Raw genomic sequence first — 27,746 nt, forward strand, 5'->3', positions numbered from 1 at the left:
GGCTTTAATGTGGTTTAGTTTCGTTGTTGGTTTTCTAATTTTATTTTTAGAAATAATGAATAGTGAATTATTTTTTCTTTAAAAATGAATGAAAAAATCACGATTGACTAGGGCTTTTATATTTTATTTTTAGTATTTTTTTTACAGGAAAAGAAAAACATATACAAGTTATTAAATAAGTCAATAATCTGTTATCTTACACAATATTATATTGTGATTTGTAAATAAATAATAATTTTCTCTTCTCTCTTATCTCCTAGTTGACTCTATCATGTATTAAATTTTTTACTAATAACGTATATTAATTAGGGTTATTTTCTTCTAACACAATATAAATTAGAGATATTAGATGCAAATTCTCATAACATTCATTAAAGCAATCTGCCGTATCCATATTTATTTATAGGGTGAAAACATTTGTACTTTAAATCCTTATTATTATTTTCCAAAAGAAATCATTTTTATTTTCAACAGTTTGTTCAAAATATTGTTCCAATTGGGATTTTATTAAACATATAATTGAAAAGGTTAGGTTTTTCGTGCACAAAGTGATAATTATTTTTTCTATGGTAAATTGAAAAGTTAAAATTATATATTATTATTGGTCATAAAATATAGTATTTGAATAGTTGAAACTGTTTTTTTCTTTTTCCTTTTAAATAAACGTTAGAGTTTGTGGGTTTTCAAGACACCAAAAATTAAAAGTCATCCACCCAATGAGGTTTCTTTGTACTTTCATTTACATAATTTAGAAAAATATTTCAAAATTTAATATCATTTATTAAATATTTTAAAGTACTTTTAGACTGAATTTCCCCCTCCCAAATGACAATTTATGATTAAAAAAACATCAATGAGAACAAAATGTTTAAAATATCAATACCAACAAAACAAAAAAATATATTAAAATCTTAGTTTTAACTCAATTTTAATGATAAAAAAAAAATGTTGATTTATACTATTTTATTTTTTATTTTATGAAATTTTCTACCATTATAGAAGGTAGGTAATGAAATGGAATATGTTTGTAATGCAATGTAATTCAAAATATATGTATAGATAACTCTCTTTTTCAATGTTTTCATTGTTTACGAATAAATTACATTTTAATTGGACCATTGCAAGTTATGAAACGCTAAAGAGAAAGAAATAGGGGTGAGGGGCAATATGGGTATTAAAAATGGACAGTACAGGGACAAAGAGGTAACTCAGAGACGCATTCAATTCCTGCTCAGAATGAGAGGTCCTTCAAAACCCTTTCGTTCTTTCTTTCTTTCTTTCTTCTTCTTCTTCTTCTTCTTCTTCTTCTTCTTCTACTTCTTTCTTTCTTGAAACCCCAAATCTCCCCATCCAACGGCTCTCATTCACCCCCCGACGACGCCACAGTTACCACCCTTCTCTTTCTTTATACAAATAAATAAATAAATAAATAAATAAATAATAATTTTCCTTTTTTCTCTCTAACAATTTTAATTTCTTTTTTTGCCTTCTTCAATCAATTAAAATAAATTTCCTTTTTCTCTCTTTCTGTTCTCCTTCTGTTTGGTATTGCGAAACTCGAAGATCGGATCCAGCGCTTTCTCTCCAAACCCTAATACCCAAAAACAAAACAGAAAAAAATTAAACATATTCTCCCAATCTCTTCCTTCTTCTAATTTCTTCATTCATGGACTTCAATCGCTCCAACACAATTTAACGCCGTCCGATTCATCCCAAAAGGTCAGTTTCCTCCCCTTTTTCCCTTCCATCTTTTTACGCCATTTTCATTCTTCTAATTTGCTTGGATTCTTGATTCTTCTTCTGTTGGTTCTTGATGAAAAATGTTACATATATATGTATAGAATTTTGTTTTTGCAGTTGGCTTTTCTTTTTAAAATATGTCGTCATCAAATTCACCATGTGCGGCTTGTAAATTCCTACGAAGAAAATGCACCCAAGAATGTGTATTCGCACCGTATTTCCCACCAGATCAGCCACAGAAATTTGCCAATGTCCACAAAGTCTTCGGCGCAAGCAACGTAGCCAAACTTCTAAACGAACTCAACGCTACACAACGTGAAGACGCCGTTAATTCCTTAGCCTACGAAGCCGAATTCCGTTTACGTGATCCCGTTTACGGTTGCGTTGGTTTAATCTCCGTTCTTCAACATAAACTCAAACAAATGCAAACCGATCTCTACAATGCTAAAAAAGAATTAGCTTCTTATATTGGTCCTCAAGCGATGCTTCCTATTCTCCAACCTCAAACCACTCCTTCCCCTTACAATCATCATCTCTCCCCTATGATGGGCATTGCTCCATCCCCTTCACCTTCCCCTTCCGTTCCCGGTTCCTCGCAACAAATGATTATTCGGGACTCCGCCGTTACCACTCCTGCTCATCATCATCATCATCATTTACAACAACAGCAACAACAATTGTTTGAGGCACAACAATTGGCGGCTGCGGTTGCGGCGAGAGAACAGGAAATGTTTAAAGCTTATGAACATAAGCAAAGCCAACAACAACAAAGGCAGCAAGAGCTATTGAGCTTTAACAACAACAACGTCAACAATCAAATGGGTGCTTCTAATTTGACATTGGGAACATTTGTGGATAATTCCTATCAACAAATTCAACAGCATGATCATCAAAATTCTTCATCACATCCACTACAAGTACAACTGTTTCTTCAACCACAACAAACACAGCAACAGCTTGAACAACAACATCATCATCATCATCAATCTCACAAGCCTGAATCTACTACACATGCTGATGATGGTAGGATTAATAACAACAATATTAACATCGGTCCATCTTGTTAGTTTTATTTTCTCTTAATTTTAGGGATTGATTTTGTTTTGTTTTTCTTTTTTTAATGATGATTATGACAAGACTGTTTCATGGATGGGATTAGTTTTAAATGGGAGGGAGTATTAGCATGCACAGCAGGAAAGATGCTTTTTGCATTTATGAATTATCTTTTTTTTTTTTTCATTTTGTTTTAATGTTAAACAAAAAAAAAAAACAAAAAAAGAGGAAAAAAAATACAAATGTTGCAATATTATTTGGTTTTTGTGGTAAATGGCTAATTAAAGTCCCATTTTTTCTTTTGAGTGAAGGAGGGTGTCCTATAAAAGGAATTATTGTCTTTTCACTGCCATGGGATATTTCTCACTTATTAACTATAAATGTAACTCTTTTCTTATATATATATATATATATATATAAATTTAACCCCTTTTCATTTCATTTCATTTCCTCCCCAATCCCTTTTGTTATCTTTTACCCTATACTACACTCTTTCCTTTTTTTGAATTTTTTTTGGGTGCAATCTGTGTTGTACCCATGTATTGTTTAGTCTAAAATTGAATTGTTTTTGTTTTAGGCTACATGAAATTGCTCTTATTTTCTTCTTTCTTTTTATTGTTAGTATTTTGTTATTATATTGGTAACATCTCTATTTAGATTCTTTTTTAAAAAATGAAAGCAGATATGTGTTTTTCTATGGGTTTAGGGTATGAAGATGCTAAAGATGTCTAAAACCTAGCTGAGATGTTTCATCTTCCTCTCTATCTTGTTGAAAGAGAATTGGTAGTAAGAGGGAGTAGACAACCCAACACCATGTGCAGTAGTAGAAAAAAGATATCAACCCTTAACTATTATTCATTATAATAATATGGGTCTCAATTCAATGAAATTCTTTATATATATGTATATATAAATTTATATATGTATATATTTATTCATATTGGGATCCGCTGAGTCAAGCCCTCAATCAAATAAAGTAGCTGTATTGTAATTCTAATACACCACGTTCATTAGGTAAAGTGGTAAACCATAGGGATTTTAACTTAACTTTATTTAAAAATGTCTTCTTCTTTTCTGTTTTTTTTACAAGGGTGAAGAAATTGAACCTTCAATTTTGAGTTTGATAGTAGTTAGGACCATTGACTTGTATTATTTAATGAGACATAAAATAATGAAATAAGTAGAAAATGTTTATATTTTTATAATGTTATGGTATTGTTATATGTGGAAGTGATAGATTGTGTATGAGTTGGAGATTGTTTGATATGCATGTGCAATGAGAAATTTGGTAGGTTTAAAATAATGGTGGGAGATCAACAAATTCACATTGGAAAAGAAATAACAATAATAATAGTAGTAGTAGATTAATATTCAATCAAAGTAAATATTTAAATAAGGTGTTAGAGACCATATATAAATAGTATCAATTGCAAGTAGATCTAGTTGGCGTTAGGTTTTGAAACTTGGTTATTGGTTTCAATTAATGTTCATTCACAAGTTTCTACTACCACATTTTTCGATGACTTTTTTCTTACTTTTAATATTACCCTTTTTTTTCCCTTTTATTTATAAAATAATACTTCAAATTTCTGGTTTAGTCCTTTTGACTTATGATGTAAATTTAGCAATTTTTTAACTTTTCTCAAGTTCGTGGATTTACTATACACTAAAATTAGGGTTAGTCATTTAGGGTTTCATCAAAATTTAAATAGATCACAAGTAAGAAACAAATTTGTAATTTAATTTTAAAATATTAATACCTCTCCCAAACATGATCAAATTTCAAGAGATTAACCCAAATATTATCTTAAAATCATTTTGGAATATTTGGAATATATGAACCCATCCTTGGTCTATATCTTTGTTTCTAAATAAAAATTTATTTTTATAAAAATGATTTAAACTATTTTAGAATAATTAACTCTGAAACATGTTCTAACTCAACGCGACTTTGTTCAAAACAAATAAGATAAAAAGATTTTTACACAAAATCCGTGCACTACATATCTCATCGTCTTAGATATTTTTGAAGTATTTAATTTTTTTTATAAACATTATTTTTCGAATTTTGACTTTATTTTTGCAATTTATTCATTTCCGTGGATTGAATTCATTTCATGCATTATATATCATATTTATTTTTTGGTATGTAAAACAAATAAAATGTAAACATACATTACATATATTATTCAACATATAAGATGATATAGGGTTATAAATTTCTTGTTCATGGATTTAACAAATATAAAACTGTTAGATATTTATAGTGTAATTAAATGTAATTAACCCTGGTTTTTATGAAATAATTTTTTTTATAAAAAAAGTACTATAACCTATAAACTTGATTCTAGTTGTATGAATCCAAAATTTAAATTATAAATTATAAAAAATCCATTTGAATATGAATTTAAACTCTTCATATATTCTACGTCAAATTAAATGCATCAATGATTTTCAAATCATCTTGATAAAGTTTATTTTAAATTATGAACTATAATAATATAAGTTTAGGATATGGACTAAAAATAGTTGAATCCGAATTGGTGTGGTCTATGCAAATCTCACCGTGAACATATGCAATTCATCTTTTTCCTTTTTGTTCAACTTCGCAAGCACTATGGAGAAAAATCAGCCAGCCTTAGGTTTGGAATTTAATTACCAAAGTTGCACTTCCTTATTCAAACACCTCTGTTTTTCGTTTATTCGAAAACCCCATTTCACAAAAGTATATATGTATATATGTTGTTTTGTTTTGCAGAGTTTGAAAAGGGAAATGTCATCGTCAAATTCATCATGTGCGGCGTGCAAATTCCGTCGGCAAAAATGCACACAAGAATGCATGTTTGCACCATATTTCCCACCAGATCATCTTCCACAAAAATTCTCCAACGTCCACAATGTTTTTGGTGCAACGACCAATGTCGCTGAACTTCTAAACCAACTCAGCGTCATGACGCCAATTTCCTTAGCCTACAAAGCTGACTTCCGTTTACGTGACCCCATCTTTACACTGCTAGAAAAGAATTAGCCTCTTATATACTGTCCCTCTCAAGCCAAGCACCTCCCCGGCTCTCCCTATTCTTCAATCTCAAACTCCCAAACCTTACAATAATGTGTCAGCTCCTATGTTGGGCATTATAATTCCTCCATTCTTCAATACGTCCGCAGCCACAGCACCTGAACTCGCCAGTGACAGCTGCTCGTTGGAGGTATTTCTCGACCTAAAACATGATCAAAGATCTAATAGCATAAGCTTTAAATTAAAGACATATAACACAAAACAAAGAAAGAAGCAACATCACACAATGTTAATTGAAAATACTTAAAATCAAGTTGAGTGGTCAATAAATTTTAATATCCGAAATGTTCATCCTTGATTGATATATATATATACATACAGAGGGATGTAAAAAATATATATCATCTCAAATTTAGGTAGCTAAAAGTTCTGTCGAAGTGAACTCAACACCGCTTTTTTTATTTTCTAGCATGAATGGAGGATGTAGATTAGAATTGCGAATTTCTAGGTTCTCAGATCAATCGAGTTAAACTCTGATCATGCTTAAACTTTTATGATCTATATAAATCAATATTTGCAATATGGTCGACTAGTGATATACATGTATCACTGATTTTTTTCATCTTGTTATGTTTACGATTTTTAAAAAATGTTACGAAATGTTAATAGGTTGAAGATAATCTCTATATTTGTAACTCTCTAAATTCTAAAGACAATTTTTGTTTCAAAACCAACACTCTAAAAGGATATCGGGCCCAATTACCTCAAAGTACAATTTGCCCAAACTTCTTTAGGTCCAAAGGCCCATACTCAAAACCCCCAAACTTCACGGTGCATAAACCCTCACAGCACATAGAGCTCCGCTTAGCTCCTCGCCATTCCGGCTGCCATTGTCCAGACTTCCGACCGATCATGGCCAACTGGTGGCGCTCCGCCAGAACGAACCTCAGGTTGGCGGCATTTTCAGGAACTAAATCGGAATCGTTTCCATTTTCATCATTTCGAGCTGCTTACCATACGATCCAAGCAATTCCTAGAGAGTGCAGCGGCCGCAAAATTTCGAGCAAAGATAGAGCTCAAGGAAGAATACCCGCTGTCGTTTTCAGTCAACAAATCCTTGAGAAAAACTCAGTCCACGGATCGCCGTCGCGAAAGCATCTGCTCACTACAGAGCGAAAGCAAATCCACTCCATTCTCAAATCCGTTGAGCTTCCTTTCTTTTGCTCCACTAGGTTCAAACTTCAGATTCGTGCTGGTTCCGGGTCTTCCGTACTTCTTGAATCAGGATCCATCCTTCCAATTAAAGTAAGCCATTCACTTCTCTCTACCTGTTTGTTTATGTTTAATTCAACTTGATTTTTTCCTTTTCATTTCTTGTTATGGAGTAACTCCTTGAGTTTTTTTCAGATTCATAGGAATGAAGAGACAGGGAAGATCTTCAATATTGTGTTTGTATGGGCTGATGAAGGCTCGGAGTTGAAGGTAGATGTGCCAATTGTTTTTAAAGGCGAAGAGGCTTGCCCTGGTCTTCAGAAAGGTAACCAATGAAGAAATGCTTATTTAATTCCCTAGCTGACTTAGTCGTGTTCTTGATTTTGTTAATATTGAATTAATTTGAGCTATTGCAAGAAATTGGGAAATTAGTTTATTGAATCCAGAAAATATGTTGAGCCTTTTTTGCACTTCTATAATTGCAAAGATGACACCGAGGTTTTGTCTTTCGAGAAGCAAAAAATTTGGTCCTATGATTCTTACTTTTCCTCACTATATGAAATGTGCACAACCCACTTTGGAAAAAATACACCTAGAAACTGTGCAATGTTTAATCATCTTTGATCTTTCTTTCCTCCTTGATTATTCGAAGATTTTCTGTTTTCTTTCTGTCTAAGGACCCCAAAGAAAGTAGCTTTAAACACTTATTGATCCACTGAACTTTAGGAGTGACATAAAAGTGTTGTGTTTAGCTATTAAATTATCTACTTCAGCAATCCTGAAGACTTAAGACACTCTCCGAGACACTGAACATTTATTGGGGGAAAATAGAGAATACAAGGGGGTGTACGACTACTAAGTGACTTTACCCAAGCTTTCCATAACTAGCTGATCTTACTTGATTTGTGTCTGTCCCACGAAAAGTAGAATGTTCTAGAATAATCAGTATAATGGTATGGTTAACCTTTATGAAACTTTTCTATTGATGTGCAGAGCAGCTAAAGGAGGAAATTTCTTACATATTTTTAGCTGAAAATTTCTTTCATTCTTAACGTGAAGTCTTTTTGGACCATTTTTGTGAGCCATGTTAGAACCTTTTAGTTATTAGTGATTAGCAAATCTTGTGATGTATGGATGAAGTTGTTCCTTTGGGGAATATATGACATTTCCGAAGTTCAAACTATGAACTTTGGTCAAACTTATAGGGGCATGACCTTGATAAAGGGCTAATAAATCATGAGTTTAGTCCATGATGGTGGAACCTACCTAGGATTTAATATTCTATGAGTTATTTTGACACTCAAATGTTGTAGGTTCAGGGGATCTTGGAAAAAAACCATGGTCAAACATAGGTAGATGAACCACCATTAGCTTCTTCACCTTGTTCTATAATGGTACCTAGTTCCTGCAAGGCTTTCTCAAATTTGCTGCAACAGTTCGGTTTATGTTTATGACATTTAAACATGGTAGATGATAAAAGATTTTGTTCTCTATCTGATCGTAGTTAGGATGATAAAGAATTGGAACTTAAAAGTCTACAATCTTGCAAAACTTGTATGGTGATCCATGTTTTCCTTTAGTAGTTTTCTTATCTGAATCTTTGTCATCCTGTCAAATGTAGTTTTGAAATCTTACTTTTAATTGTGGAAAACAGGAGGTCAACTGAACAAGATAAGAACTAGCCTGAAATATCTTTGCCCGGCCGAACACATTCCCTCAAAGATTGAGGTGGATGTAAGTAATCTGGACATTGGGGATAGAATTTTCATTCGCGATGTAGACGTCCATTCTTCTATGAAGCTACTTAGCAAGAACGAAGTAATGCCTATATGTAAAATAGTCACAATCAAGTCTGAAACTGCAAACACAGAAACTTCAGCAACTTCAGAAACATCAGAAACTTCATGACGGCAGATTCGTTGGAAACATATTTGTGTTTAGAAGCTTTTGGTCTACTAAACAACTGATGATTGAAGAGACCAAAGACTAACATCTACTTGGCATCAAGTTCGTCCTCTATTTGGAAGATGTTATGTGTTTAAGATCTAAATTTGTCATGTTCTTTGTATAAATTTGGAACTGTTTTTCTCTATTTCGATTCCTACCGACTTTTGATGCACTAGCTGAGAATTTTGATAAAGCTCAGGTTCACATGAGATCTCTTTCTTGCTGGATTAAAAGTATCGACAGAAGATAAATGCTTTTTTAAAAGAGATTATTGCCTCAATCATTATTGTTGGAAGAATAAAGAACAATGATGCCCCAGAGTATATTTTAGTTCAATCATCATCCACTTTAGGTATGGTACTTATTTATGCTTGGATTGTGCATTGATTGGAGAAATATGGGTGTCTCATGGTTCCAAATAAAACTCACTAATATTAGGCCATTAAAAAAAAGTTATGGGCATAGGTGAGATTGGCCATTGTAGTCAACTCAATAACCCAATATTTTGTAAATAGGGAGCTAAAAACATAATCTTACATAATCTCATGAGATGGGAATGGACTTTACAAGCATATGAGTTCTCTTCATATAGAGAATGTATTTTCTAGGACTTCTTTTCTTTATGTTTGAGCTCCACAAGCTATCGATCTTTGTCCCAATGAGTATCGGGTCTTGGAAGGGCAAATTATGCAAACCCTTAGTCAAATAAAAGTTGAACAACTTTTTTAGAAAAAAATAATTGGTACACACACAAGATTCAATTGATTTATTCCCATGGTACATTCATACCACAAATATAAACATACACAAGATGAGAAGGATGATTTATTCCCATGGTACATTCACACATAAGCAAACAAAGTAAATAAGAATTATTAATATAATATTTAGTTAATGAAGCATATGAAGGAATATCCTAATTAAGTTTAAGTGCTTAGTCTTAGCTTTCTTTCTTCAGAAAGCAACCTAGCAAAGTCAGCAAGTGCATTTTCGTTGGAACCTTCACCAGCTTCTTCAAACTGTCCTGTTTCTAAATTCACTCTTGAAACTGGTTTCTTTAGTAGAGCCTCTCCTGTCTCTACCAGCTTATTTAAATTCTCTCTTGTTGCAATGTCCACCGAGGCTAGATCCCCCGTCAACGTGTCATCCTACATGATCATTTTCAAAAGAACGTGGTTAAAATGATTGACCTGACCGACCTAAAAGATGTAATATTATATCAACACTTTAACTGTAAGAATCTATGGTATACGTACTTGAATACGAAGATAATTATGTTTACTATGTAATGATTGGAAGAAGGTAGAAACATGATAATCAACCATATCAGCACTTGCATGGCCAAAGAAATCAACAATGGGGGTGGCACCATTTTCTAAGTCTAAAACCCAATTGAAAAGTCCCCATTTGGAGGCTTGGACTGCACTGAATTTCTCATCATTTTTGGGTGCACCTGTTCCTAATGAAATAACCAGCATTCTTCTTGTATCCATTGGCTTTATGTTCATGTAATCTGAATTTCCCATCACACTTACTTCTTTTGTAATGTGAGACATTGCTGCAAGTGTCTGAAAAATTTTAAGTTTATGTTAAAATCTTTTTGGTAAAATAAATACACAATGATAGGGAAAGTTAAACACTACAAGAAATATCCTTTTTTATAGCTTTTCTCAATGACTATATGTTCTATATATTTTCATGAAAATGTTAGTCTGTCTTACGGGATTATTTGCTGCAACTCCACCATCAACTAGATTAAACGCACGAGTGCCACCATTTGAATCCTTTGTCTCAAAGTAGTGTGCTGGTAAGAACGTTGGAGCTGCTGAAGTGCTTATACAAACATCTACAAGTCGTGGGTTCTTGAGTTCATTAGATTTTGCCTACAAAAAAAAAAAAGAAACAGCAGTGATAATTTTGAAATGACTTTCTTTTTCTTAATACGTACTCTCAATGAAATATGGTTTTAATATAAGATTCTTCAGTTAAAAGCACTTTTAAAGGGGTAAAGAAGAGAGTTCATACATCATTTGTAGTAAAAATAACTGGTTGGAGAAGCTTGATATCAAAAGCAGGAATGACAGCATATGCCAAAGTTTGTTTGAGAGTGAGATCTCCAAGTTTCTCGTTCAACATTGACCTCAAATACTTTCCATCGTATCTTGGTCCCATGGCTTGCCCAAAGAAGTTTGTCACTTTGCTTATCAAATTTCCCATTCCATAACATGATCTATTCAATCAAATCATTATAAATTAGTTCAACTTTAAGGATTAATTATTGTTAATAATAAGAAAAATAACTTTAGTATATATCTCACAATTTAAATGACTAATGTTTTTGTCTCTCACAATTTAAATGACTAATTTACAAAAACATTGTAGATTTTTTTTTTTTTTGTTTTTTGGCTCAATTTAGAGTTTTAAAGAAATTGATATTATACATGTCAATAGGTTAATGAACTTAAGAAGACAACACAGTAATGGTCTTTTACAAAGAATACAGGTTAATAGGTCAATTCAAAAGACAACTCAACAACATTTTTTTACCAAGACTGAAATTATATAAGTCACAACAGGTCCAAACTTAAAAAAAGACAGCTCAACGTAAACTAACATACACGACGTTTCCGTTTTTTTAAAGAAAAGAAATGTTTTTGTCTATTTAAAAAAGTAATGTTCTCACTTAAGTGTCGAATCACAAGTTTCATCTGATAAAATTTTTGTTCTTTTCTTAGAAAATGATTTTATTATCAGGGATGATTACGAAGATGGATAGAGTTTATTTTTGTTATAAACTAAAAGTTTCTTTGATATAATTAACTCTCCAAATTTCAACAAAATATTTTTGAAGGAAAAAAACAACAATTTGGTTTTTGTTTTATTTTGGCCATTTCAAATATCAAATTTTGTAATTTATGTATTTTTAATAAACATTAAATAATTAGTCAATGTTAGTCTTTTTTTTTTTCTAAAAAAAAGGCTAAATCTTTATTATTTCTTCTATAAATTGTGAAAATATATGATGTAGTGTCCTTTTATTAAAAAAAATCATTGTTGTTACTTAACCCAATAAAAAAAGATTAAAATTTGACAATTAATAATACAAAAACGGTGATAGAGACAATATAACATTTCAACTAAAGGTATTTTCAGACACGTAAAAAGTCAAAAGTCCATTGAGCTAGAATACCAACTTTTTTTGAGGAAAGATGTAAGGAGCATGATCCAAATAGAATTTGACAATATCTTCCGCAGCAAACAAAGGTCGATTATCCTTATCAGGAGCAGTAATCATGGTAGTCACCAATCCACCCGTACTCGTTCCAGCAATTACGTCAAAGTAATCCGCTATCCTCGCTTGTGGACCGTCCAAATCCTAAACCCAACAATCCATCTACCAAAATTAGATACACGTTTGGATTGACTGTCTAAGTTAAGTGTTTATAAACACAAATGCATCCGAACCGTCAAACTAAAGAGACTAATTAATGATCCATTTACAAGTACTTCAGTAGTGAATGGTTTTTTGATCTGTTTACCTGAAGTTTTTGTTCAAGAAATTTGAGTACAGTGCCCGGAATGATCCCTCTTATGCCCCCGCCGTCGATGCTTAACACTGTTATCATCTTCCCCTTTCCAAAGTTTGCTTCCATACTTTCTCTCTTTGCCAACGTCGATATGTTGTTTTTTCTTTTTTTCTGATCTCTTTGTAATACAAATTCATATATTTGAGACTTTGATATGTGTGTGTGTATATATATATATGTATACATCACTAATACACATTTGGGGATTTTTATATTGTATGGTATGATAATCAAGGTCAGGATATTGATTAATATAAGAGAACTAATTAGTTATTTGAATAGTCCAACTTCTCATTTTGATAAATTTTAATTATCTTCCAATTTTCTTGCCTTTCACATTTTATGTTCATTTCTCTAAAAATTCTACTTCCCATTTATCTTAACAAAAAATAAATAAATAAATAAATAAATTCTCAATCAAAATTCGATCTGATCTAATTTTTTTTTTATTGACGACTCTTTATGATATAGTAAAAATAAGGAACGTTTTAAAATATAGAAAAATATTAAAACTATTTACAAAATATAGCAAAATTCATCAATCGCTTCCGTCTACTTAAGATTTTTTTGGCTATATTTTTTGTAAGTTTTTTTTTGGTATCCACGATAACTCCCCCTTAAAATATTATGAAAAAATTATAAAGAGCGTTGAAAATAATTTAATAAAAACAATATGAATGATAATTTTGCAACTAAACTAGCTACTGGTATTTTTATTATTTAATTTATTTTATATATATACATATATAATTTAAAGTTGATCAAATTCGTGTATCTACAAGAATTATTCTAAGTAACATAGCTATAAAATTATTTATAATAGATAAATTTCAAAATCTATTAATATAGGTATTGTTAGACTTCTATTAATGTCTATTCGTTACATTTGATAAATGACACTCATATATCAGTGTTTACTATTAAAGATTATATAAAATGGTTAATTTATAAGTATTTTGAATTTTTTTTTGCTATATTTAAAAACAACATGTGTTATTTAATTATTTTATTAAAATCAAGAAACCTCACATTACAAACAACAAAAAATTAACAAAAAAAAAAAAAAACAAAAAACTAAAAGTAAATTTTAAAGTAGTTCTAATAAATGACTTAACATACACATCAAAATTAGATAATACATCTATTCCAACTAGTATATATATTTATAATTATGATTTTTAGTCAACACATTTTAATAACAATCATTTACATTAATAAATATATATACATTTATAGTTATCCAATAGAGCAACCCACTCAACTCTAATCTATTTAATTTGTGTGACGTTCATTTTTATAAAATTAGTTTTAGAAATATATATATTCTAAACGTATTCTAATTTTATCTTCCACGTTGTAACGTGAGATTTCTTGATTTTGCATTATGCTGATCAATCTTATCTTAAAATCAATTCTACGTTTAATATATACAGTGTCTTGTCTTTTCATTTTTCACACGTGAATATATTACAATAATAATTTGACTTGAAATATTCCTTCTCATTAAACACAAAAGCAAGATGAAAAAAATTAAAAAGAAGCAAAAGCAAAAACTAAACCCCAAAATTTCCTCTTCTCTAGGATTTGATTTCTCTTCAATTTTGATTGCTTTTAGGGACTATTTTTAACTATGTATATACTTGAACAAAACCTTAGTCAAATAATGTTTACTCGGTTAATTATTTCTAATTGTATGACAAATTGCTACTTAGGATACGATACTCTAAAAAAAGTTAGCGTTGTATATACTTAGTTCTATAGAATGATTTGCTTTTACATTGATTAATCAATATAGATACAAAAAGTTCCTTTACCTCTACTATTATGTACGTACTTCGTCCAAAACAACTATTAAACTTACTCATCTTCAATTTTTCTGTAACATATATAATTCTCTTTAGAACATGATACTCTCCGATTATTAATTGTTCGACGATGTACACTTGTGAACTAGATCGAAAACAAATATATTTGGGAACAATGTAGATCAAGTTTTTAGTTGATCAATCTCCTTCTTCCATTCTCCAAATTACAAAGAAAGAGAGTTTGGGAACAATGTAAAAAATACATGCATGCATGCCATAAGATTCTTCCATATATTATTTACAGAAACCTAATGCTCAATCGTTTGTTTCTGTCCATATACTAATGATATATACACATTTTTATATCCTTTGTTTTTTCTTAGAAATAGAAGAGTATTAATAAAAACATGGGGTAGTTCAAGAGTATTATTATAAAAAACAGTATCTAAAATATATATTTAGAGGCATATAGATAAACAATTTTCATCCACATATATATATATATATAGTAACATTAACGATAGTTGGTATAATAACACAATTTATAAGAAGGTAAAGAAAAAACTGCAACGAAAGAACCAACATATAGTAAGAAAACACACACACTTAGATATATCATGACTTAATAATAGAAAGAACAATTACGAAAACATATAAAAACACATATATAACACAACAAACTTTGGTAATATTGTACTAATTATAATTGACCTATACAATATCCATGACTAAGGGTAATAACACTCTAAACATAGATGAACGTGTTGTGACTCACAAACATCAGAACTGGAATTGCCATAATAATACAAGGACAACTCCCCTTAATCAATGACCACTTGCAATATTTTAGTCAAGCCATTTTTAATTTCTTATCTTTGTAACCGATAGGTTCTTGAAGGAACACACCAAAACTTACCACTTGTCTAAAAGTGTTATCAATCACACAAAATCGAAAAAACCCTTTTTCTCTCAACACCTATAACAACCCTTCATCTAATAATCTCACAAATCCAATCCAAACCACGACAACAATGAGATATCACAACATAACTAAAGAATTTGGAATTAAAAGAAAATTAAGGAAAAAAGAAAAATAATATTACTATATGTGAACTTTATATATATATATATATATAAAAGTAAGGTATATGGTGTGAATTTTTTGTTAGTATAATTGGAAGTTGAATCGACTAAACTAACCATTTGGTTGATTGCTTAATTAATAATTTAATGAATTACTTGCAACTCATTTTGTTGAAACTTTCTCAATCTATAACCAATCATTATTTGATGAATTCCATTAATCTTGTTTAATTAAGTTTAAATTAAGTTTAAATTAAGGGGTGCACGTTATCTTTTAGGGTCAAACCAAAATTTGTAATCTTTAATTTTCTTTTCTTTTCTTTTTATTGACTAAATCCATCACAAAAAAAAAAAAAAAAAAAAAAATCCTATAAATTTATGCAAATCCATTCTGTTTCATTAATTAACTTTATGCACAACAAAATAATTTTAAAAAAAATATACAAAAAACAACACATTTCTTTTGTTTTTTCTTCTTCTTTATTATGCATTTTACTTTCTATTTAAATTTTTGTAAAAATAATTAAAATTTAATTTTTGTGATTTGATAAATCTTGTAAAGAATTCTAAATTTTATCTTTTAAAGTCACAATGAGTATAGTATTATTCTTCAAATGATCATATAGGACAAATTTGTTCTTTGACTATTATAAGAAATATTATTGGTGATTACAAAACCTATTAAATCAATAAAGAATGGTTTAATCCTTAAAAAAAAAAGGGAGTGTTTGGTACTTGAAGGAAATACAATTAATTAGCTTGAATGAAACAAAGCAATATTTTGCCAACTCATATTGAGAATTGATAAATCTTCACGACTAAATTTATTATCGTTAAACTAAACTTATTTTAATTTATCAAATTTTAAATGTCACATCGACTTCCTATAAGCTCATGGATTATCAATAAAACCTACTAAACAAAAATTTAAAATCAAGCCATATGAAATGTTTAAATAAAATTTGGTGTTACTTATCATCTTTCAACAACCCAAAGAACAAAAAAGTATAATAAATCCAATAACTTTGATTTTTTTTTTATATAACAAATGCATGAACTTTCTCGTTTTTGTTTAGGTCTAATAATGAAACCGTGAATTTTTAATTTTGTGTTGGATAGTTTCTTGTTTTTTTTAGAATTTTAATTAAAATAACTAAACAACATATATTTATTTTTTTAAAAAATAGAATTAACATTTTAAATGTGGTTTAAGACTTGTTTAAATTAATGGTTACATTAATATAATATTAGAGTGACGTTGAAATCAAATGATTTAGTATCTAATTTTCAATAATATATGAGTGTTGTTTTCATCTTCTTGTCTTCCTTTGTTTCCTCTACTTTTTCTTAGCAATATGTTCTGCCACTTTAGTTGAACTTTCCAAATTTAACGATAAATTATAAAACCTTGTGATTGAGATTGTTAGAGATCAACTCAAAACTTATCATATATCTTAAATGTATTTTTAAGTGTTTAGTTTTAAAAATAAGTCATCCTACAAAAAAGAGTAAAAGTGTTTACAACCCTTCAAAATAACTTTCAAACTATAGTTTAAACATCTTTTGGAAACGTTATCAAGCCAAAATAACAATTAAAATTTATTTAGCTACCAAAATCAAAAGAGTTATCCAATACACATAGTGTTACAACAGTTGTTGAAACATAAAGTAAAACACAGATAGAGAAGAGCAAGAATAACACAAAGTTTGATAACTTAGTTTGATGCAACATCACATACACTAGAAGGCAATATGCCCGAGGAAAGATAGAAAAGCTAATGAACTACAATAGTGTAATTATCTATAAATATGAGATTTCTACAATGACACACAAACAACCTAACTTGGTGAATGAACGCTTAGATCTCCCTCAATGTATGAGACCCTCTCTCAATGCTAGAGAGTTTGAGATGAAGACCACTTCCTTCTCCATTCTTCTCTCTTCTTCCACCCTTCGTCGTTGTTGTTATCGTCTCATCTCCTTTTTCATTTTTGTTCATCTCCATTCATGATGTTGAGATGCTTCCTCCTCGAATCTATTGGCTTGAACTTCATATTTCATGACTTGGTTGGTCAATTTAGTTTGATTAGCTCTAATTTGATCATTTTCTTTAAAAGCTTTCCAAATGACTTTAAATCACTCAAATCTCTACAAAACAGACAATAAAACATGAGAAAGTAAAGAATCAAAGCCTAAATAAAAAGCATAAAATAGCACATGAGGATAGAAATAAAAAGCCTAATGCTTTCAAAGTGCTAGCTTTGAATGACCTTCAATCACTCCATCTCTATGGAATAGACAATAAAAGCGCATGAGAGTGATGAATCAAAGCCTAAATCAAGAGGATAAAATGTTATATTATGAGGTTATATCTATATATGATTTGTTTTCAAATTTAGTTCTTTTCCAACCTAACATAACTTCAAAGAAATTGATCATACACAGGTGTTGAATTTCTTTTTGCATTTATATTTAGGCATGCAAGCAAAAAAAGCTGATGGAGCTCAGTGTATTTGTTTAAACTTTTGATATCAGACAGGCACATCGAAGACATTGAATTCTCCAGCGAAATGAAATAAAGTTATGTTCCTTCCTTACTAGTAGTGAAAGTAAGGATCGAATCCACAAGAAACAGTGGCATTTCTCAGATAAAGTGCTTACAAATCCAACTGTGAGGGGTTGGGGTTGGTTGGGTGTTGGTGTTTGTTTGGAAGTTAAATGTGCATAGAAATAAAAGATAGCAAGAGGGAGTTGTAAGAAAAAATATCAAAGAGCTTGGATTATTTAGTAGTCCCCCCATTTAGTTTAACCGATCATCAAACTCTAAGTCACACTTCTTGTCTAAGCTTAGCAAAATTGATTAGTAGTGCCAACCATTTAGTTTTAACAGATAGCTAAGCAAAATATTGAAATAAATTCATTTGAGGGTATGTTACACGGTGATAATGGCTACTAAAATTTCAAGGTGGATAAAAATATAAATTAGAAAAAAGCAATAACTAAGGTACCAAGGTACCGTTTCATAACCATTTTGTTTTGTTTTTTGTTTTTGTTTTTGAAAATTAAGTCTATAGATACTATTTCCCCCTTCAACTTTCTTTCTTTGTTAACTATATTCTATCAACGGTTTAAAATCCAAGTCAAAATTTGAAAACTAAAAAAAGTAGCTTTCAAAAAGTTGGAATTTGGTTAAAAATTCAACCATCGTATTTAGAAAAGATGCAAATCATTGCAAGAAATGGTTAGGAAATAGACTTAATTTTTAAAAACAAAAACAAAAAATGAAATAGTTACCAAACGTAACCTAAACAAATCTTGATTTTTACAAGCATACCTTTGAAACTGAGGGTGAGCCAAGACATGAAACCCTTTTGACTTATCCAAAATGTGAATAAGAAAACGCACCTAGAAAATGATGGTCAATCATTAAATCGCATATTATGCAGAATAGATAGATATACAGAGATGAAACAAAATACCTAATGACCATGCTTCCTTTGGAAACATTATAGAAGGGCGAGTCCAGCTACTTAGAAAGTCAAATCTCTACTAAAATTACCATCTCCTTTGAACTTTCCATTGACAAGAATATCATAGGTAATATTATCAGGAACAAGACCTCTATCAAGCATCTCATCATGCAACCTAAAAGCTTCTTGCAAATTCCCTTCCTTAAAGTGCCCAGCTATTAATGTGTTATAAATGAGCACACTAGGAATCATGTTTTTTCCATTCATATCCTCCAAAATCTTGCGTGCGTTCTCAAACTGCCCTTTGTTACAAAGACCATTGATTAGAACCGTGTGTGCTCGATCATCAGGTAATATACCTTTAGAAAGCATTTCGGTGTGGATATCTGATGCATAGAGAAGTCTTCCACTTTTCAGCAATCCATCAATCAATGAGGTATATGTTTTTAAATCACACGGAATACCCTCATTCACCATCTTCTTATACAAGTCAATAGCTTCTTCTACGTTGTTCATATTCTTAAACCCAGTAATCATGCTATTGTAAATGAAACGATTTGGAGATAAACCAGCTCCCCGAAGTTCGTTAAGAAGTTCGTGCGCACTTTTCATATCCCTTCTTTTGCAGAAACCGTCAATGAGTGTGCCATATGCTTTAATGTCCATTTTAAGACCCTTCCTTTTCATATCGTTCAGCAACTTTAAAGCAAGATCTATATTATTGCCTTTACAAAATCCATCAATCAAGGATGTATAGGTGACAGTGCTAGGAGTAATGCCTACTTCACACATTTCCCTATACACATTCGAGGCCAAATTAATATTACCTTCCTTGATGAAACCATCAATAATAGTATTGTAGGGCATACAAGTAGGAACAAAGCCTTGAGAAACAAACTTATTGAACAAATCCCTTCCCTCAAAGGATCGACCAGCTTTGCACAAACCTTTGATAATAATGCCTAATGTGGTGTCTGTGGGAAGAATGTTAGCATCTTTCATCCTGTGAAATATACTAAAAGCATTCTCAATATCCCCTTTCTTGAAATAACCATCCATTAGAATAGTAAAAGTAACTGCATTTGGGGTAAACCCATTATCTAGCATCTCCTTGTACACCTTACATGCTGCATTAATATTATCTTTTCTACAGTGACCAAGTATAATGTTATTGTACGAAACTACATTAGGACTGATACCCTTAGCAATCACCTCATCCCATAAATTGCAAGCTTCATTCATCTTACCCTCCTTACAAAGCCATGACAATAAAGTATTAAACGTGAAAACATTTGCAAGACCACTCTCAAGTGCATCATTAAACATCGTGAATGCATTTTGCCAAGATTGACATTTCAAATACCCTTCTAGTATAGAATTCAAAGAATAAACACTTGACCGAATGCCCTTAGTTTTCATTTCAGAGTAAAACTCAAATGCCTTTTCAATATTCCCATTCTTACAACAACCATCAATCAGAACCGAGTATGTAACTTTGTTGGGCACCAAACCACTCTCGCTTATTTCATTCACGAGAACTAAAGCACTTCTGAGGTTTCCTTGCATGCAATAACCCTTCATTAAACTTGTTGCAACAGCCAAATTCATAGACTTTCCACAATTAACCATGTCATCTTTCAGCCTCAAAGCCTCTGCCACATTCCCTTCCTTTACACAAGCAGTAATAACACTTGTAAATGTACCCTCGGGAGGAATCCAACCTGCTGCCCTCATCTCTCTTAACAAAGACAAAGCATATCCAGAGTTTGGTTTCAAACAAAGTAGATGAACAAAAATACTATAAGCCTCTTGATCAAGTTCCACTCCTCTTGCTTTCGCTTGTAGAAAATGTTGCTCTGCCTCCAAAATATTCCCTTCCTTCAAACAAGCACGCAACATAACATGCAATGTAAAACAGTCGCCTGTAACTCCTACCAGCAACATTTTGTTATGCAACTCCCGTGCTTCACAAGTCATGTTTTTCCTAACCATGGCAGTCAAAAGAATATTCATACACTGAATTGATGGCGTCATATCAAATTCTACAATTTTATTAAAACAATGAAGAGCTTCTTCAATTTTGTTTGCTCTAACATAACTTTTCAACAAATAATTAAAAACCTGAATATCCAACGGAAAATTGTACAGTTTTGTGCATTCCACTAAACGGTCCATAAGACAACTAAAGCGGACTGATTTTCCTGAAGCAAATTGATCGAACAAATACTGAGCTCTATGTGTCTCTGCCGAATTTGTCAAAATGAGAAGCAAGATACATACAGCATCCGTGCATTTGGCAAATTCTATCTTCTTCTTAATCCTTTCGAAGTACTTCAATGCTGACGTTGGATCACTTTTTCTGTTTAAAAGAGTGTTTATCACATGACTTTCAGTTAGAGCTGAATTGAGAGAGGTATCACATTTTCCATTAGTGGACTCTAAAGAAACTAATTTGGTCTGACATGCCACTTTAGAGGAGGTTTCCACTGAAGCATCGATGTTGTGCTTGATATCCTCTGAAGATGATGACTGTAAGACAGTCTTTCCTGGAATTTCTGACAGCGAACTAAAACATTTTTTTTTTAAAAGGGAGGTGAGAAGCAATGATGAATTTGATGAAAGATTTCTCATGTCTATTACTCAATAAAAGTGCCTTAAAACTCAAGGAGACAGTTGTACAACCTGTAGAACAAATCTGATTGTTGATAAAAGTGCCTAAACAAACAAAAATAAATATTTAGAATGAGCAGATTGAAGGAGAGTAAAACCATGAGTTTAAAATGAGAAGAAATGTGATAAGTTCCTGACACAATCAAACGGAAGGAAGAGAAAACTAATGAAATCAAAATTCATAGGTAAACGTAAACCTCCATGTGAAAACTATAGCAAATATACATCAGTAATGAACATAACAGCGAATAAAACCACAAAGTTATCATCACTCACATGCATAGGGTGGAAGAAAGCAGACTGGAGATAGAGTAAAATAACAAAACACGAAACCATTTTTTATAAGAAATTATTTCTTAGATTGAATAAAACAGCCAAAGATGTATGAAAAGATCCTAACCAGAGGAATACAAATGATGTTTCCAAATTGTAACAAGTAAAGAAAAATGTATGTTAAGTTGACACTTAGGGGGTATAGTTTGGAAGGCCCATAATGGAATGAGCTTGTAACGTAACCTAATCCAAAACCAATGATTGGAATTTTGGATTGAGCACTTTGGGCCCGATTTGTAATACCAAATTTATTATGTAAGTTTTCAACCTAACTTTCTTTCCCACCATTTTTACCCTTCACGGTCCCATTTTCATTTCATCCTCGATTCCCCACTCATTCCAACCCTCCTCAAATTACCAATAATTTTTATTATAATTTAGCCTCCCAAATAGCCCTAAGTTACGAGAGTCAATTTGGTTGGATTTATAGCATTCTTTCTTTTGGATTTTATGGGGTGAGAAAAATCAAAGGTATGTATGAAAGTATGCATCACTTTCATGCACTAGAGCCCCTAGACATGCACCACTTCCTTGCAGCTAAACCATGCAAGAAAAAGGAAGGATACAATTGAAGGTTTTCTTGACTTTAATGAGCATCAACAAATGCATGAGATCCCACATAGAAAATCATTTGCCAATCCATGCAACATAATAGCTGATTCCTCCATCACATAAAACTTCTTATGCATGACGTATATAACATAACATTCATGAGTTTCATAAACTTTTTTCTTTTTCTGAAAAAGAAGCAAGACTTTTTAGTGATTAAACGAAAGGAGAACTTTGGTTCATTCACAATTCATGGCTTTATCATTTAGGAAAATTTTTAGTTCATTCATGCCACTCATAAATCAATGCATCCAAATTCATTTAAAATACATTACTATTCTAGTTCATCACTAACTCATGCATTCACATAAAATACACAGTAAACACTTGACCTTCCCTTTAAGGCATTCCAGCACTAAGGTGATCGACTTATTTCAAATGAATTTCCAACAACTACCAAAATGTAACTTGTGGCTACTTAGAAGTCCTTGATGAACTTGAATCAAAATTTATCCATAAGATCTTAAACCAAATTTTCTCTGAAGCTTAAATTAAACACTATTAACATACCTCAACAAACTTCCAGCAACAAAATAAATTCCCCTTCGACTTACAAATGTCGCATTCCAATCCTAAATCACAATCTCAGATCCGTTTCAACGTTTGATACCAAATAGAGGCCATTTGATAAACCTTATAGAATATACCAAAGAAATTTCTGATTCATGGCCGCCTCTCCTTAAAATTAAACCACCTGTCCACGTAAAAATTTCAAAACTTAAATTTCAATACACAATGCTAAATATTGAATTCAAGGAGAGATCGAACGGTATTACCCACTGAAAAATCACCAAAGAAAAATCAATACCTTGCTGTATAGTGTTCCAAACTGTTGAAAAACTGAGATTGGAAGCCAGAACCAAATGGGTGAGACAATTCAAGGTCCAACGAGTCGTGAGTAACGTAGGAAAATGCCCAACTGAGAAAAATTCAGCGTTTTTGAGCTGCTGCTGTTGCTGCTTTACGTGGTCTTATACAACCGAAGGTGGTGCCCGGCGACAGAAGACGGCAGGAGCTGCGATGGAGCGAGAGAGAAAGAACAGACTTGCGTTCCTCCGACGGACTGCCGCGGCGTGCGATGGTAGCAGCTTGGGTGCTGACGTGAAGGAGGCGGTCGACGGCGGTGATGTGGCGTGGGGGTGGTGGGAACGGTTGAGATTACAAGGACGGGGTGAGCGTACGAAAGAGAGGGTAACTTTGAAATTTAGACCGACATCTTAACAATTATAATTTTTTTATGCATATTTGAAATTTAGACCTACATTTTGTCTATTTTTCAAATCTTAATTAATTTATTTAGTCAAAACAATTTGAAAACGGATATTTATACCAAAATTTCACATTTGATTATAACTAATTTTCTGGTATGATCTACAATATTTTAACTAATCTTGTATGAATCTTAAATCAAACTTGTATATGATCCCTCAAATCTTTTATATGAAACTAAGTTAGCAAACAACGACATTTATATAATAGAAAATTTTATTTTAGTAAAAGATTTGGTGGATCTTGATTCATCTCCCACAAGTTTGAGAGATCAAAATGTATTATACATAAAAAAACATTAAGGTAGAATAATATTCTAAATGGTTGAAAACTGAGATTAGAAGTTGAAACTAAATAGGTGACACAATTCAAAGTATTATTTGAGAAGAAATTATGTAAAAATTCAATAACAAATATTTGAATGAAAATATGTATTTTCTTGAAAATAAAGACTCGGAGAATTTTCTTTAGGGTAATAAATGCTTTGTAAAACATGAACACAAAGTAGGAGTAAGTGGTCCGAAGGAAAACCCTAAACTATTGATCGTAGGAACCTTTCTTCACATGGCCATAGATTCAATCTATGGTGGTCACCTATCTAAGATTTAATATCTTACGGAGTTTCTTGACACAGGTTATGTCACTTGTGTGTAAGCTACTTTTTATGTTAAAGAAAAAAAAAAAACAGAGTGTCGCAGCAATTTCATATCTCAATCAATCATTTCAAGAATTGTGGTATCATGTACACACCCGACATCTTTCATCTGCGTAGTTAGTTCATCCAAAGCTAGATAAATTAAATCAGTCTCATCATGTACTTTATCTCTCGAAACAAATATATGAACTTCACCATTGACCTCAATCCAACTTTGTCCAGGTTCTTTAACTACACCATTAACATCCATTTTCAACCTCAGCCTTTTAACATCTCCCCACATTCCTTTAGATGCAAAAATATTTGAAAGCATCACATATGATCCACTGTCCATGGGGTCAATCGAAATTGCCATCTCCGCAGCATGTTTCGCTAACTCAACATTGCCGAAAACTCTACATGCACTAAGCAAGCTCCTCCATACTAATGCTGCTGGTCTTATTGTCATCTTCTCAATGAATTCTCGAGCTTCAGTTAACCGCCCAGCCCGACCTAAAAGAGTAACAACTGATGCATAGTGTTCTATTCCTGGTTCAATTCCATATCTGGCCATTGAATTGTAATGTTGAAGTCCATCTTCAACAAATCCCACATGACTACAAGCTGATAGCACACTCACAAAAGTGACATAATTGGGATTTATGTTATTGCTCACCATTGTTTCAAACATTCTAAGAGCTTCTTCTACTTTTCCATGTTGTGCATACATTGAAATCATGGAGTTCCAGCATGCAGTATCTTTCCATACTGATGATGAAAAGATTTTTTCAGCTTCTTCCACACTACCACACTTGGCATACATATCAACAAGGGCATTAGTGATGAAAGGGTCTGATTCTAGTCCCATCTTCATAACTTGATTATGGAACTGTTGACCGTGTGGGAGACTTGCCAAAATGCTGGCTGCTGTAGTCAAAGCTGCAAAAGTGAACTCATTTGGCCTTTCTCTTGAGAGTTGTAAATCTGAGTATAGTTTGAAAGCCTCCTCGCTTTTCAATTGTAGGTTATATCCAGAAAACAGTGAATTCCAAACAACTATATCTTTGTTAGTTGTCCCTTCAAACACATATCTTGCATCTCTAATGCATGAACATTTTGAATAAACATCTATAAGAGCACTGCTAGTGAACTTATCTAAAGAGAATCCATATTTGATGATAAGACCATGGATTTGCTTGCTCAGTTGCAAGCATAATAATGCAGCTGACAAACCTAGAAGGCTTACAAATGTTAAAAAGCTTGGTGAAACATGTTTTAGCCTCATCTCTTGGAAAACTTCCAATGCTCCACACAAGTACCCTTGTCTTGAATATCCTTCAATCATTGCATTGTAATATACCACACTGTGACAAGTCACGACGTCAAAGACTCGTTTTGCATCATCCAATGCATTACATTTGGAATACATGTCAATTAAAGCATTTGTCACAAAGTTATCATGTTCAAGACAAACCTTGATAACGTAAGAATGTATTTGTCTTCCATGCTGTAATGCATCAACTGAACCGCATGAAGTAAGAACGCTTGAGCAAGCATATTCATCAGGCTTCCATCCCATTCTGAACATTTCACCAACTAGTTCCACAGCCTCCCAATCATATGAATTTTGCATGTATCCAGCAATCATGGTAGTCCAAGAAATAATATTCTTAACATCTAATCTGTCAAAAAGTGCTTTCCCAGCTTTCACTCTACCACATTTCGTATAGAAGTCTATAAGAACGTTATATGTTGACACATCCATCTTTGTTTCACTCCTCAGAACATAAGCATGAATTTGCTTACCACCTTTCAGATAACCAAGCACTGAACATGCATTTAGAATGCTCGAGAGCACATATTTATCAGGTATAACATTACTTTCCATCATTAAGTTAAACAATTGCAATGAAACCTCACTCCTTCCACTTTTTGTGTACCCCGTAATAATAGCAGTCCAAGTGACAGGAGTTTTCAATACTAAACCATCAAATACCAATCTTGCTTTATCTATCTCACCATGTTTTGCATACAAGACCACCAAAGAGGTTCCCACATAAACATCCTCACCAAAACCTGATTTAATAACGTAACTATGGACTTGGGAACCAGGTTCACCACCATCACGTTGAACACAAGCTCTAATAATGCTAGCTAAAATATACTCATTCAGTTTATCGACACAGGTCCTCTGGAATTCCAAGAAATAAAGCAATGCTTTTTCATTATACCCTAATTGGGTATACATAGAAACCACGGAAGACCAAGATACTAGGTTTCTATTAGGCATTTTATCAAACAATGTTCCTGCATCAAAAACACTCCCAATTTTGAAATACGAATGCAGGAGAAGGTTTGATAAAAACACATCATATTGTAATCCCCACAAGACAACTTGACAATGAACCTTCCTGTAGTACAAAATTGATTTGTTTGAAACAGGTGCAAGCAACAGATTGGCAAGTGCCCTTCCTTTCACTTTCACATTTTGAGAAGAGAAAGAAGGGAGCATTGGTTGAACATTTGGCGAAATAGAACTAAAGAATTTGCAACTTCTCGTACTGGTAGTTGGAAGGTAAGCCCAATTCATATTGACAAAAAAAAGGCATCTCATACTTGGTATAAACTTGGCAACTCATGGGCATTTACAGAAATTTATTTTGCTCATTCAAAAAAACTCCAATAACTCTCTCTTCCTTCACACCATTATTTCATCAAATATATGATTTAAAACTTGTAGACGAAGAGAAGCTAGTAAATTGCAGCCATCTACTTCATACATAAAAGCATAATAGCGACTATTTTTTAAGCAGAAGAACAGAGAAACCTATCGTCCAAGCTTCAATAACCAAGTCCACGAATTGGAGACTAAGTGCTTGGGCGAATCCATTGGACTAAACTCTATCCTACAGAGAATTCAAAATACGCTAATTTCAGTAAGCAATGGGTATCCTTTTTTTTTATAAAATTTAAGCAATGTACAACTAGAAACAAACCTTCCCCAATTTCAACGACTTGAGCCTGTTCGCCGGCACCGTCACCGGAAGTAAAAGAATAAATCTTCTATGATGGGAGTTTCTTCGATTGAAAATTTGGAGGGAGTGGGGGATTGTTGGCTGGAAATACTTTGAACTAAATTCCTAAACTTACAAAATTAAATAAAAAGTTAAGGCCGTTGGGATGAATATCGAAGTTGAGATGGCCGAGTTGGTCTAAGGCGCCAGATTAAGGTTCTGGTCCGAAAGGGCGTGGGTTCAAATCCCACTCTCAACAAATTTTTCATTTCTTTTCCTATTTATTTTCATGACGTCACA

General features: G+C 32.2%; 4 protein-coding genes and 1 non-coding gene across 10 annotated transcripts; 3 read left to right on the forward strand and 2 right to left on the reverse strand.

Annotated features, from left to right (window-relative positions):
- Nucleotides 1-1,262: 1,262 nt before the first annotated feature.
- On the forward strand, nucleotides 1,263-3,133 carry LOC101215785 (LOB domain-containing protein 36). Of its 2 annotated transcripts, none has more exons than XM_031880596.1 (2): nucleotides 1,263-1,719; nucleotides 1,842-3,133. In XM_031880596.1, exon 2 carries the CDS (start codon nucleotides 1,878-1,880, stop codon nucleotides 2,805-2,807), a length of 930 nt encoding a protein of 309 aa, XP_031736456.1. In that variant the 5' UTR covers nucleotides 1,263-1,719; nucleotides 1,842-1,877; the 3' UTR covers nucleotides 2,808-3,133. The 2 variants fall into 2 exon arrangements, with proteins under 2 accessions (XP_031736456.1, XP_004148465.1); XM_004148417.3 differs by having other exon boundaries at nucleotides 1,858-3,133.
- Nucleotides 3,134-6,638: 3,505 nt separating this feature from the next.
- Nucleotides 6,639-9,307, forward strand: LOC101208580 (50S ribosomal protein L25). The gene is made up of 3 exons (XM_004148389.3): nucleotides 6,639-7,117; nucleotides 7,220-7,349; nucleotides 8,679-9,307. Exons 1-3 carry the CDS (start codon nucleotides 6,725-6,727, stop codon nucleotides 8,930-8,932), a joined length of 777 nt encoding a protein of 258 aa, XP_004148437.1. The 5' UTR covers nucleotides 6,639-6,724; the 3' UTR covers nucleotides 8,933-9,307.
- A 393-nt stretch (nucleotides 9,308-9,700) lies between these two features.
- Nucleotides 9,701-12,713, reverse strand: LOC101216026 (patatin-like protein 2). The gene is made up of 6 exons (XM_031881558.1): nucleotides 12,511-12,713; nucleotides 12,166-12,347; nucleotides 10,997-11,201; nucleotides 10,693-10,854; nucleotides 10,228-10,539; nucleotides 9,701-10,119 (listed from the first exon to the last, which is right to left on the reverse strand). The coding sequence occupies exons 1-6, from the start codon at nucleotides 12,622-12,624 to the stop codon at nucleotides 9,898-9,900; spliced, it is 1,197 nt and encodes a 398-aa protein (XP_031737418.1). The 5' UTR covers nucleotides 12,625-12,713; the 3' UTR covers nucleotides 9,701-9,897.
- A 4,308-nt stretch (nucleotides 12,714-17,021) lies between these two features.
- On the reverse strand, nucleotides 17,022-27,697 carry LOC101216262 (pentatricopeptide repeat-containing protein At4g39530). 5 transcript variants are annotated; one of them, XM_011651073.2, is made up of 5 exons: nucleotides 23,338-24,511; nucleotides 23,040-23,223; nucleotides 18,927-21,632; nucleotides 18,782-18,852; nucleotides 17,022-17,595 (listed from the first exon to the last, which is right to left on the reverse strand). In XM_011651073.2, exon 3 carries the CDS (start codon nucleotides 21,546-21,548, stop codon nucleotides 18,978-18,980), a length of 2,571 nt encoding a protein of 856 aa, XP_011649375.1. In that variant the 5' UTR covers nucleotides 21,549-21,632; nucleotides 23,040-23,223; nucleotides 23,338-24,511; the 3' UTR covers nucleotides 17,022-17,595; nucleotides 18,782-18,852; nucleotides 18,927-18,977. The 5 variants fall into 5 exon arrangements, with proteins under 5 accessions (XP_011649375.1, XP_031737014.1, XP_031737015.1 ...); XM_031881154.1 differs by lacking the exons at nucleotides 23,040-23,223; nucleotides 23,338-24,511 and adding an exon at nucleotides 27,429-27,654; XM_031881155.1 differs by lacking the exon at nucleotides 18,782-18,852.
- TRNAL-AAG lies at nucleotides 27,625-27,705 on the forward strand. Its single transcript has one exon. It is a non-coding gene; the product is annotated as a tRNA-Leu (tRNA).
- The last annotated feature ends 41 nt before the right edge of the window (nucleotides 27,706-27,746 follow it).

The sequence above is a fragment of the Cucumis sativus genome, chromosome 2, assembly GCF_000004075.3.
Source record: "Cucumis sativus cultivar 9930 chromosome 2, Cucumber_9930_V3, whole genome shotgun sequence".
NCBI classification, from domain to species: Eukaryota; Viridiplantae; Streptophyta; class Magnoliopsida; order Cucurbitales; family Cucurbitaceae; genus Cucumis; species Cucumis sativus.